Genomic DNA, 10,818 nt, shown 5'->3' with positions numbered 1-10,818 from the left:
AATCTTTTCTCGCGTTAGAAAAAGCCAATGAAATTCATCACGTGACGACTTCCCGTAGTAGAATTCCGGCTTTGTCTGAAGATTCAGCTCGATGCACGCTCATCGCACCGACTTCTTCGCCTCTTTGCAGCTCAAGCAGCGCAGATTCAAACACGCCAATAGTTAAGCGCACTTTTCCCGTTCATTTTTCGTCCGCGTGGCGCTTTGCGACAATGCCGGTGTCCTATCTCAACGCGGAGAACGACATAGAGAGCGCGCGTGGATGTTTCTGCTCTCCAGTGACATTTTCGCTACGAGCGACGACGTGACACAGATCGAGGACGTGACAATGCTCGCCTAATCCTTTCGCCATTCGTCGATCCCTCATCACGTGCACTCGCACTTCGTTTCATTTCATTCACTTCTTCTTTTTCTTTAGTTTCGCGAAGAAGAAAGGCAGAAGAATGCTTCGTGTCAGCGCAACGAACAGGTCACCCATTGGGGCCCCAGTTGGTGTAGGCGTGCACTTAGGGGGCGGGGCTCCCTGTGACGTACACCGAATGCCTGCGATGCCACTGCCCTCGCTCACGGGCATAGAAAATTTCCGACAGTCTTCTTTGATTTTTTGGAAAAATGTGCTGGTTGTAGGTTGACACTGTTAAGAGAATGTGTATCAAATCGTTGCCTCCTGTACTGATAATACAGCTCAGGCGATTCGGCTACGACTGGGAACGGTAATAGAGCAAAAATACGTTTGTTATATTGCCTCCTCTTTATACGACGTCTAGTGACTGCGCTGTCAAATACAACGACTACTTGGAAATTCCGCGAGAACTCGACATGGAACCGTACACTGTCGACGGCCTGGCGAAAATCGAAGGCGAACGCATTGGCGTGAACAGCGATGACGAAAGCGACGACGAGGGAGACAAGAAGACTAATCAATGCACTAAGTACAGTCTTGCTGGCGTTGTCATACACAACGGCAATGCGAGCGGAAGCCAGTACTACAGTTTCATGAAGCGGAGGTTTAGCTTTTTGAAATGTTGTGTCCTTCTTTTCAATCTTCTTTTGGTTTTAGGTTGGGCGAAGGAGAGGCTAAGTGGTACAAATTTAAAAACGATGAGGTGTCCGAAGCTAAGTTGGAGGACGACGAGGTTCCTTTGTTTAGAGAAAGAAATGCCTACTGCGCACTGGTTTTATCTAGGAATTGAAAGCTCAATGCTGCGGTGGCGAATATGTCGGCGAGATCTACGACCAAGTTACGAAAAGCATGCAGTATCGTCGCCAGAAACGCTGCTGGAACGCTTATATGCTACTCTACGAACGGGTCGATTCGCCCTCTACCAGTTCGGGAGTTCGCATCTCATCTCAACGCATGACGAGTCTTTGTTTTCTTTTGCAGAGGCGGTCAGCAACGATGCGGGCAAACTTCCCGGCGCAATCGAGCGCGGAATACAGAAAGAAAATCTCAAATTTGTTCATCTGAAGGCGTTGTTCAGTATAGAACATTTTCGTTTCATGAGAAGCCTCGTCGATTCGGTCGTCCCTCTCACTGTCGTCGAGCCGATGGTAACCGAATCCGATATCGATTTCTCTACAGTATAACGATCAGATTCTCGCAGAAGGAGACGCAGGAGAAATTGGTCATGCTCGTTTTAAAGCTCTTGACGAATTTCTTGCTTTCCTACGGCCTTCGAACGAAAAAGGCGATACGAGGATTGGCCAGCGAATGGGTCAACAGTCTCCTGTCGTTGCTCAAGTGCAGTAAGTACATGCGCTTCTGGTTTGCTACATCGGCGCTCTTTCGCCATCCGGAACGCTTTGTCGAGTATCTCCTCGAGTGTCCCAATCAAGAAGTGAGGGAGAGATATGGGGGGGGGGGGGATGCCCAGTCACTTCTTTGTGCTTTTGTAGGTTCGCACGGCTTTTAGTCGCCTTCTTGCCTACCTTGCTTACTTTTCTCACAACGACGGCCCCTACGTAAATCACTCGCCTGTCTACGGTCCTGCCTCCTCTGACATTATTGGAGGTAAAGAAGAGCGAGTAGTTTAGACGAAAAATTTACCGTTGCCTTCACAGCTCCGACGTCTCGTGAAGATCAAACCCTTAGCGACTGCATCGTAGAAGCCGTTCTCAATCTCCTAAACAAGGAAGTGGGCGAACACGAGCGTCACATCAGCCAGTATTTCTACTTCTTTCTGACGTACTGCTCATTCTCTCATGCCGAGGTCAGTGACCCTCTCCCCACGTCCGCTTACGGAAACAAGCTTTTTCTTCTCAGCGTTCTCAATTGCTGAAAATGCGCTTACCGTCATTATTCATAGCGCTCGCTTTGGGCGAGGGTCCGGCTCTGATTGGCAACCGGCACCACGCGACCGATTTTTCGCGTCTTTATAACGTCGTGTCGGTACTCGTGCGTTGCTACGACGTATCCCGTCACATGATTCATTGCGTCAAGGTTGCAACGCAGCCTATCATAATCGTCGATGAGATTTGCTATTTTGATCTATAGGAAGCCGAACCGGCTCCAAATCCGTTCTACGAGCTGTCTCAGCCGGAGGCAATGCACCCGGAAATTGTCGTGGCTTTGTTTGAGAATCAGAAGTATATCTGTCTCGCTTTTGTGCCTTCGATATTTTTTACGTCACTTTTTAGGTATCTGAAAAAGGTCATTAGCGAAAACGCTTCTGCTGAAGACACTTTGCAATTATTTAAAGTTCGTCGTCCCTCCGACGTTCTCCCCACATCGTAGTTTTATTTTGCTTTTTTTCCTCCGAGTTTCTTTGTTGGGAAAATCCTTCGATATCGCGCATGGTTTTAACGACATTACTTTATCAGGTTCATTTTTCGGGGGCACGCGAGAACGTTGGCTAAGAGTATCGCGCGTCGTAGATTACGTACGCGTACGTGTACGAACTCCGACCATACTTGGATTTGCTCTACTGTATGCTCATGCTGGACGACTCCTGGCAGGCTGCTCGTTTCTTAAACTGCGTCAGAGGTGCGTGGAAAGGAGAGCTATGCTGTCGGCGGAGACATCTCTTTTCCTTAGGATTCCAAGAAGATCGGCTTGATGGCATCATGGATATAATTCGCAGATCAACAAATAACCAGCCGAAGAGATCGTACCAGTGCATCAAAATGCTTGTCAATCTGTTCACAACGTAAGTAGAATTTCCTCAATGAGCGCTTTTCTCCGATCCTGCGCTTTTTGCTTAGATCTCGAGTGGCGAATGAATATCTCAAAGAAGAGTCCATTTTCCGACCTTTTAAAGCGTCGGTCGATTGGCTAGGAGACGAACTCGACAAAGTGAGAAATATAGTTCAGATTCTTCGTCGGTCACCTTCTTTCTCTAGCGTCCCTACGGTCACTCGTATTCGCACAACAACTCGTCTCCGCCAGCGCAGTCAAACGAATCGTCCCAAGGGTACGAATACATTATGATATCTTCTACAGCTCCTAGCCATATTAATCCGAAATAGATACTTTCTGGAACTGTCGAACAGCGCCGGTCATACACTTACAAAAGCCCACGATTTACTACTAGAAGACGTAAGAAATGCACGCGTTTCTTTATCAGAGAGCCTTCTGTTTTCAGATAAAGAAGGAGCAAGACGAAGCGATTGGCGAAGCGGACGACGACGACGTTCCGAAAAGCGAGAGTCCGACGGGAGCGTTGGAAGGGACCGTACCGGAGGTTAGTCAGTACCAGAACAGTCAGTCCCACGGTGGGACGTCGTCGGGTGCGGACCAGTCGGAGCTGGACCTATCGTCGCCGGAACGCGTTACGTCGTGGGCGCGCCACAAGTCGAGGACTCGCGTGGAATTCTCGCGACCGACGAAAACGACTTCGCTCGACAATTTGGACCAGATTGACAATATTCCGAGCGGCAGTCCCGGCCATGTGCCAAACGACGAAACGATCGGCGAAGCGGACGACGATGACGTAAGAAATTCTCGCGTTTCTTTGGTAAAGAGCATTGTATTGCTCTCATAATCAAACGGTAAAATCGTTGTCTTACGTTGGGAAAATTTCATGAATTGTTATTATATGTCCCGAAGAGAGCCAAAGTGTTGTGACGCATGCTATAGCTATTGAAGAGAGGTTTTCTGTCTCTTTTCACGTGCAAAACGGATATATTCATAGAGCGATTTATCGTTTCGAAACAGCAGTATCCAATACATGCAAAGCCCAATTGCTAGATGTTATTCGTATCACAAAAGTACAAAGACATAATTTAACCAATGTTTACAATTTATTAGACTGAAAAGACTGAAGAAAAGGAAAAATCTTCTTCTGCAGAAAACGAAAGTTCTTCTGAGGTACATGGCTCTGCTAGAGTATTATGGTATGTGATTCTGTGTATTTCTGTAGATCATTCGTTCTCTTCAGCGTCAAATAGAAAAGGAGAGAGCTACTGCTCGATTAAACGAGAGCAATTTTACCGAGAAGTTCCACTCTTATGAACAAGTAAGTGGGCTGGTAAAGAGTGTAACAACTAATAGGAAAACTCTGCCTTAGGTGATTCGTGATTTAAAGGTCGAGAAAAGTAGACTTCTTTTAGAGCACAAAGAGAAGATGGACCAATGTCAAAAGGCCAGTCGGTCCCTCCGTGCACGATCTGTGCGAGCAGAAACGGATCTCAGTAAACAGATACATAAAGGATATAGTGCCAAAACTATGGTTTAATATTAGAAAAGTTGTCTGGACGTTATACTCAACTGGAGCAAGAGTATGCGCGAGCAGAATCAGATCTTCGTAAAGAGAGGTATAAATGGTAGTATCAAAGCTATGATATGTTATTAGGAAAGGCGTCTGAACGTTACGCTCAACTGGAGCAAGAGTCTGCGCAAGCAAAATCGGATCTCTGTAAAGAGATATATAAAGGGTGGTATCAGAACTATAGTCTTTTACCGTATTAGGAAAGTTCTCTGCACGTTGTGCTCAACTGGAGCGAGAGAACAGTAGAAAAGAGCATGCTAGACTATTTCATTCCATGACTATGCTCTTTTATTAGAACGGGCTTCTGAACGTTTTGTTCAAGTGGATCGTCGCCATAGGCAAGACCGCCTTTCACTGCATGCAGTGTGTACAATATGTGAACGTACAGTAGTTTAGACTTGGCAGAAACAGCCCTTCCCTGTACTAGACCTAATGTTTTACATTATTTAATTTTTAGGAAGGAACTTTCAATAGCAAACCAACGTAGAGATGAAGACATCGCTCTTATCAGGTTTTTGGCGCGCGATGCATTCGTACCTGTCTGTCTGCTAGTTCTCTATGATTAAAGACAAGAATTGGCGTCAGTTCGAAGTGAAGCATGTGAGGCTCAACGCCGTCTTGAACTTCAAAAAGACGAAGAAATATCTTCCCTCAGGTTTTCGAAAAATAGTTTCTGAAATGTACAATTATTAAGTAATTTGTGGGCTTTATTGTAACAAGGAATGAACTAACGTCAGTGCAATGTAGTTATCAGTAAGAACGCTGCTGCAATATAGCTTGTGCGCTTAGTTTTTTGCCGATTTTTTAGAGAAGAAATGGCAATTGCACTGACCCGGTGCGAAACCATTGAGGCGTCTCGTGATGAGATGAAAAGCCGCCTTGACGAATTTACTGACGTCTTGTGCATCAATCCAGACGAGCTTCACTTGTCGGACCAAAAACTCGGTTCAGGAGCATTTGCAGGTACAGCTAAATTGACACTGGAAACGATATACAGTGCCTATTACGCATAACACTTAGGCGTTTTTGTCGGCCAATGGCGAGAAATGTCAGTTGCCGTCAAGAAAATTCACGATCTTATCGCGAGTCCACGCAACGTGGCGATGTTTAAACGAGAAGTTCTCGTGTGTAGCCGACTCCATCATCCCAATATCATGATCGTGTGTGGAGCGGTTATGGCCGAAGGATCACCTCTCCAAATAGTCATGGAATTACTCGAGGGATCCGTTGGAGAAGTTATTGACGCAGCCCATGCTTCGGGGTCTTATCTAACTGTTTACGAGCAGTTGTTCATTGCGATGGATATGGCGTCAGGAATCTCGTATCTCCATCAGATTCGTCCTCTTCCCTACGTCCACGGCGACATCCGCCCTTCGAATGTTCTTGTAACACGAGACATGAAGGTGAAAGTAGGTGACTTGGGTTCGGCGCACATTATTGAGAGCTCTCTGTCCGCTGGTCCCATGAGTCCTTCTTACGTCGCTCCCGAGCGAAGTAGCACTTCTAGTACGTTGGCTAGCGACATCTATAGCTTCGGCGTGTCTTTAATTGAAATTTTTTCTGGTGTTGGTCCTATTCCGGAGGAGAGACAGACGCAGTTGGCTCTTCTCGCTCCTCGTTCTCATTTATTCATGCTCTGCTCTCGATTGATTCGCCAAAAGCCCGCCGATCGAATGTCAGCGCAAAGGTGCTTTGAAACTCTCAAAGCCGCTGTTGCTGAAAATCACAGTAAATTGCCTTCCCGATAAATTTTTGCAGCCAAACGGTTAGTACAGGGAATTTTTGAGAGTACCATGCACAAAGTGTCCCTCGTCAATGTCTCTTTTACGTAACCTTGTTCGAGACTCCTTCTTTTTGATTGCCGTTGTACTAAAAATGTTTTTATTTTGTCTCCAGCATTGATTCGATGTCTTGCAAAGCCTTTCTTTTTGTAACTCGCGCTTGTCTAACTTATAAGTTCTAATAAATATTTAAACTTTTATTTGTGAATCGAACGTCGTGATGAGTCGGAAAAACAGGACCAAAATTCTAAGCATTTGTGAGAAGAGCAGATGGGAATTTACTGTCCCTGATTAAATTATGAATCTTGACGGCGATTACAAACATATTGCTGTCCCGTATGTCCGGGTAGGGTAAACGGTTTTTGCTCCTTATTTCTTGAAAAGCCGCTTACCCTACCCGGACATACGGGCATCAGAAAAGGCGAACGACTACCTTAGTCTCTCAATTCCATTGCAATTACTAATCGCGAATAAGAAACTTTATTCATTAGTAGTCTTAATTGTTTATCTTCACAAAAAATTATTCTATTTATATAAAAGAGTCAACTTTGTAAAAACAAGAACGCATTTTTTGCCTGATCGAGTATTCTTGAACTCTCCGCCAGTGGAAAACATTTATAGAACCTTGGCCGACAAAAAACGGTCGTGCAACCGAAAGCTTGAATGAAAACAATACCAAAACTCAAACACTTACTACTTTCAGATAGCACTTTTTCAACTAGAAGACGCGCTCATTGAACCCAGTATAAAATCGACATATCGTGACGTCCTTTCAGTTGCGATGACCACAAGGAGCGACCAACAAGGTGATCCGCCGTCTCATTTCAGAAGAATCTCGAGCGGTCGAGCAAAAACCCTTGCAGTAGGATTTTTTCTAGGCCTCTCTCTTCTTCTGGCCGCTACTCCCGTGTTTGTTTACTATTTTGCTGACATACCAGCACGGAACGAAGTAAATGAAGCATAAATCTTTTCATACAGAGAGTCTACGCGCTATTGTTTAGTGCATGCCAACGCGGTAAATCTTAATGAAATCGAAGCGCATTTTTGTTACCAGTTGGCTGTCGGTCTCAGCTGGGGTTTTTTCGTGTTAATTAATGACAAGTTCTCTTTATAGGAACGTATGTGCGAAGAGAAATCACTTCAGTTCGTTCCAAAAGCCGTAATAGATCAATCCCACTGCAGATCAATGCTTTCTAATTATAACAGCGACACAATGTCTGGTGTTAGCACAACTAAAGAGAAACTGAATAACATTTCGGTATCAGGATGTGGAAACTTCTCAATGGCAGAAAATGATTTGGAAATCATGTTTGACGCTATTGATACATCTAACCTACCAGATACCGCCAAAACCGACACAAAGAAGATGCTTTGCTTATACGCTTTCGGAGATTGCGGAGACTTGGTCAAACTAAAGAAGAAAACTAAACAAAATGATTGTGATTGTTCAGCATTTTCCGAATTCCAAAGTCAGACAAACTTTAAACCGTTGCTAGGCAACTTATTATCCTGCTTACGAGCTCCAAATTTTGCGTTGCCATTTAATATTCCTTCTTACATAAACAAAAGCAACGAGACAGTCTGTTCAAAGGACTTCCTACCCACTACAAGTCCATGTTTGCAAACTTGCGGCATGTACTGCTCCCCTCTGTGTAATCAACCAGGAAGTTCAAAAGGCGCAAACATTTTTTACATCGTATTTTACATCACAATTGCGCTATACTGGATTTGCATTGGGGTGCTGTTTATCACATGGCTCAAGCTAAGAAAATTGTAAACAAAAAGCCTCAAAAAATTAATAACGTTTCTGTAACGTTTGCCATTTTATTTAGAGCCAGTAATCAGGCTCAAACCGGATTGTCTTTTTGCTTGCCACTCACAGTTATCAGTAAGCTTCGATTGAATATAGAATATGCGTTGATTATCGAACATGTAATAACTAGATATCGCTCTAAGCATGACTTTCATTTTTGGTCAAAAGGCTATATACTGTAGGACCAACAACCGGTTTGAATCTATCTATAACCCAACAAGACTCTGCCTTATTCAAGGTACATTGGCGTTGGTAATAATTGACGAGTATACTCACATTAAATCGATTTAGGATATCTCGCCCAATTTGGGGCACTCTGGTTTGTCTTTTCCTGGCTAAACTCTGTGATCAATGCACTAGTAACCGTGTGGAGCCCCCAAAGGTTCAGCGAGAAACGTAGAAAAGCACTTTTCGTCATTCAGATAACCCTATCAATAATCGCACCGGGAGGGCTTGTCGCCTTCGCCTCACTACGTGGTATTCGCTACTCCGGGACAAATGTTTACAGCATATTCTGCGTACCTACAATCGACTGGTTCTTGTACACCTACACACTGCCGGTCAATGGCATTGTTTTCTGTGGAACAATAGTTTCGGCTATTGTTATGTACAAGCTCTATAAGGTCAGTATAGCTTCAATTATTGAGATTAGGCAGTATAGCTACCGGTTTCTTTTCTAAGGCAAAAAAGTCAGCCTTTTTTCAGTACTGCCCCGAAAGTAGTCAAAAAACATTTGAAGCTTACTCGTTGGTTCAAAAGAGGTTCTTCTCTCTGTCAATTCTAATGCCTCTTTGTTTCGCCTCATTTGCGACGGTTTCTATAATTTATGCGCGAACATCTATTCCGCGTCAAGGAAAAGCTTTGAGCTCGCAAAAATGCTCTAACGAGTCCCAACGGTGCAAATCTGACTTCCAGGAACCAACTCAAGCCTCCCTTGCACCAATAGCCGGTTGCCTACTTTTTTGGCTTTGTGCGGCTGCTGTGGTGGCTTATGCCCTCATACCTAAGGCAGCAAGAGCCTACTGGCTGCAACTGTGGCGAAAATGCAAACGACAAAATAGGAGCGCACGTTCAGATAATAAAACCGAAAGCTCAACAAGAAGAACACGTCTATTCTCTTCCTCAAGTGAATACAGTGTAGAGAGCAGTACGTAATTTGCCAGTATTCAAACGTGCATGCAGGGTAACGTAGATTACGACAGCGAGAAAAATTATACTTATTCACTTTGCCTTGTTACGAGTCATGCATGTCTGGATATCCAGTGCCACGTACAACCTTCGATCATGATCAGTTCAGTGACTATAGTGCGCCTAAATCAATAGGATTTGGATTGTCGTCCACCAACATGTATTGCACTATTTAATGAATGGACACCGATCCTTCTTCATTAATTAAAGTAGTGGGAACGGCTATTTAAAATACCAATAATGGAACATTTTAAAATGCATTCTGCTCTTCGAAGAATGCTTACTCAAAGGATCTTCTTCCGGGGAATTTTAATTAACATCTACTGACAACTACTAAGACATCCCACGAAAATGAATAATTGGAATTAAATATGCAGGCTTCAGCTTTGGACCGAGTCAAAATCATTGAAGCCTCCAGCTGAATACCCATACCTTCTACATGATTCCTCCTGACACGATTCTCAGAATCATTCTCTACGTTTGACGGTTTCCAATTGAATGGTGCAGTGCCTGCGTCTCCTCGCGAAATCTGAACCGTCTTCTACGCTGCAGAAAAACCGTTTCTAATCGCCCTTAGCCGTGCTTTTGACCTAGACGGCAATTCGCCCTAACCCGTATAGCTTCGCTACGGCTCACGTGTTTCTGTGAGATAACTAAAGTCTCTCTCGAGTTAGATTAGTTCTGTAGTTCGTAGATCAAAGCCTCGGGTCGGTCTAGGTGCTCCTGATCGACTTCAAACCCGAAATTTGGCGAGAGCAGTGATGGCGCACGTGATCAGAAGTTCCCGGTTGAGGAAAAAACTTACCGGTATTGATGAATCATCCAACTCAGTGGCGTAGCCAGGGGGGGTGCTTTGGGTGCTCGAGCACCCCCCTCAAGTTTGCTGAAAATAATTAAACTAGATAATTATGTCCCGTTGTTAGCCATCATGTGATCCCCGAACACCATTAGCACAGTGTCCGATCTCTGTTACTGCCTACAGCATGTGCATTATGGGAATCACATTGCCTAACCACACCTTAATCTGCCCGGAAATATGTACTTTCTGTAAAAATGGGAATAGGGCACCTGGTGGCTATGCCTTTACACCACAGATTGAAGGTGTTCTGTTTACATGTATATATCAAAAGAGCGATTCACCTGTCGAGTAAAGGTGGCACAGAGTTACCCTTCCCTGCATGGCCCCCTCGGGTGCATGATCAAGTGACACGTTATCAGCTCGCAGTTGGGTTTGCGTGCTGCGAGCGAAGACAAACCCAACGTTCTCATTTACTGCGTTCCTTCGATGAGCGTTACTAATTAAGCTCAAATGTTATGTGCCAGTTATGCT

General features: G+C 44.5%; 3 protein-coding genes and 1 long non-coding RNA gene across 4 annotated transcripts; 3 read left to right on the top strand and 1 right to left on the bottom strand.

Annotated features, from left to right (window-relative positions):
• The first annotated feature begins 1,291 nt into the window (after nucleotides 1-1,291).
• LOC136195465 (ubiquitin carboxyl-terminal hydrolase 9X-like) lies at nucleotides 1,292-2,856 on the top strand. Its single transcript, XM_065984791.1, has 9 exons — nucleotides 1,292-1,328; nucleotides 1,385-1,551; nucleotides 1,605-1,838; nucleotides 1,897-2,011; nucleotides 2,062-2,210; nucleotides 2,264-2,440; nucleotides 2,495-2,586; nucleotides 2,638-2,698; nucleotides 2,761-2,856. The coding sequence occupies exons 1-9, from the start codon at nucleotides 1,292-1,294 to the stop codon at nucleotides 2,854-2,856; spliced, it is 1,128 nt and encodes a 375-aa protein (XP_065840863.1).
• Nucleotides 2,857-5,752: 2,896 nt separating this feature from the next.
• Nucleotides 5,753-6,454, top strand: LOC136195464 (uncharacterized). Its single transcript, XM_065984790.1, has one exon. The coding sequence runs from the start codon at nucleotides 5,753-5,755 to the stop codon at nucleotides 6,452-6,454; it is 702 nt and encodes a 233-aa protein (XP_065840862.1).
• An 844-nt stretch (nucleotides 6,455-7,298) lies between these two features.
• On the top strand, nucleotides 7,299-8,980 carry LOC136195463 (uncharacterized). The gene is made up of 5 exons (XM_065984789.1): nucleotides 7,299-7,436; nucleotides 7,602-8,260; nucleotides 8,320-8,375; nucleotides 8,431-8,538; nucleotides 8,592-8,980. Exons 2-5 carry the CDS (start codon nucleotides 7,608-7,610, stop codon nucleotides 8,978-8,980), a joined length of 1,206 nt encoding a protein of 401 aa, XP_065840861.1. The 5' UTR covers nucleotides 7,299-7,436; nucleotides 7,602-7,607.
• A 412-nt stretch (nucleotides 8,981-9,392) lies between these two features.
• On the bottom strand, nucleotides 9,393-10,252 carry LOC136195050 (uncharacterized). The gene is made up of 2 exons (XR_010671769.1): nucleotides 10,125-10,252; nucleotides 9,393-10,078 (listed from the first exon to the last, which is right to left on the bottom strand). It is a non-coding gene; the product is annotated as an uncharacterized lncRNA (long non-coding RNA).
• Nucleotides 10,253-10,818: the final 566 nt, after the last annotated feature.

Source organism: Oscarella lobularis, chromosome 14, assembly GCF_947507565.1.
Source record: "Oscarella lobularis chromosome 14, ooOscLobu1.1, whole genome shotgun sequence".
NCBI classification, from domain to species: Eukaryota; Metazoa; Porifera; class Homoscleromorpha; order Homosclerophorida; family Oscarellidae; genus Oscarella; species Oscarella lobularis.
This window is presented reverse-complemented; position numbering and strand designations above follow the sequence as displayed.

Bases quoted from the DNA above. Each gene is read 5' to 3' on its own strand.
- LOC136195464 (XM_065984790.1), top strand. From the start codon at position 5,753: ATGTCAGTTGCCGTCAAGAAAATTCACGATCTTATCGCGAGTCCACGC.
- LOC136195463 (XM_065984789.1), top strand. From the start codon at position 7,608: ATGTGCGAAGAGAAATCACTTCAGTTCGTTCCAAAAGCCGTAATAGAT. The intron at 8,376-8,430 runs GTAAGCTTCGAT...TGTAATAACTAG, and splicing joins CTTGCCACTCACAGTTATCA to ATATCGCTCTAAGCATGACT. The intron at 8,539-8,591 runs GTACATTGGCGT...AAATCGATTTAG, and splicing joins AAGACTCTGCCTTATTCAAG to GATATCTCGCCCAATTTGGG.
- LOC136195465 (XM_065984791.1), top strand. From the start codon at position 1,292: ATGCTACTCTACGAACGGGTCGATTCGCCCTCTACCA. The intron at 2,012-2,061 runs GTAAAGAAGAGC...TTGCCTTCACAG, and splicing joins CTCCTCTGACATTATTGGAG to CTCCGACGTCTCGTGAAGAT. The intron at 2,699-2,760 runs GTTCGTCGTCCC...TTTTCCTCCGAG, and splicing joins ACACTTTGCAATTATTTAAA to TTTCTTTGTTGGGAAAATCC.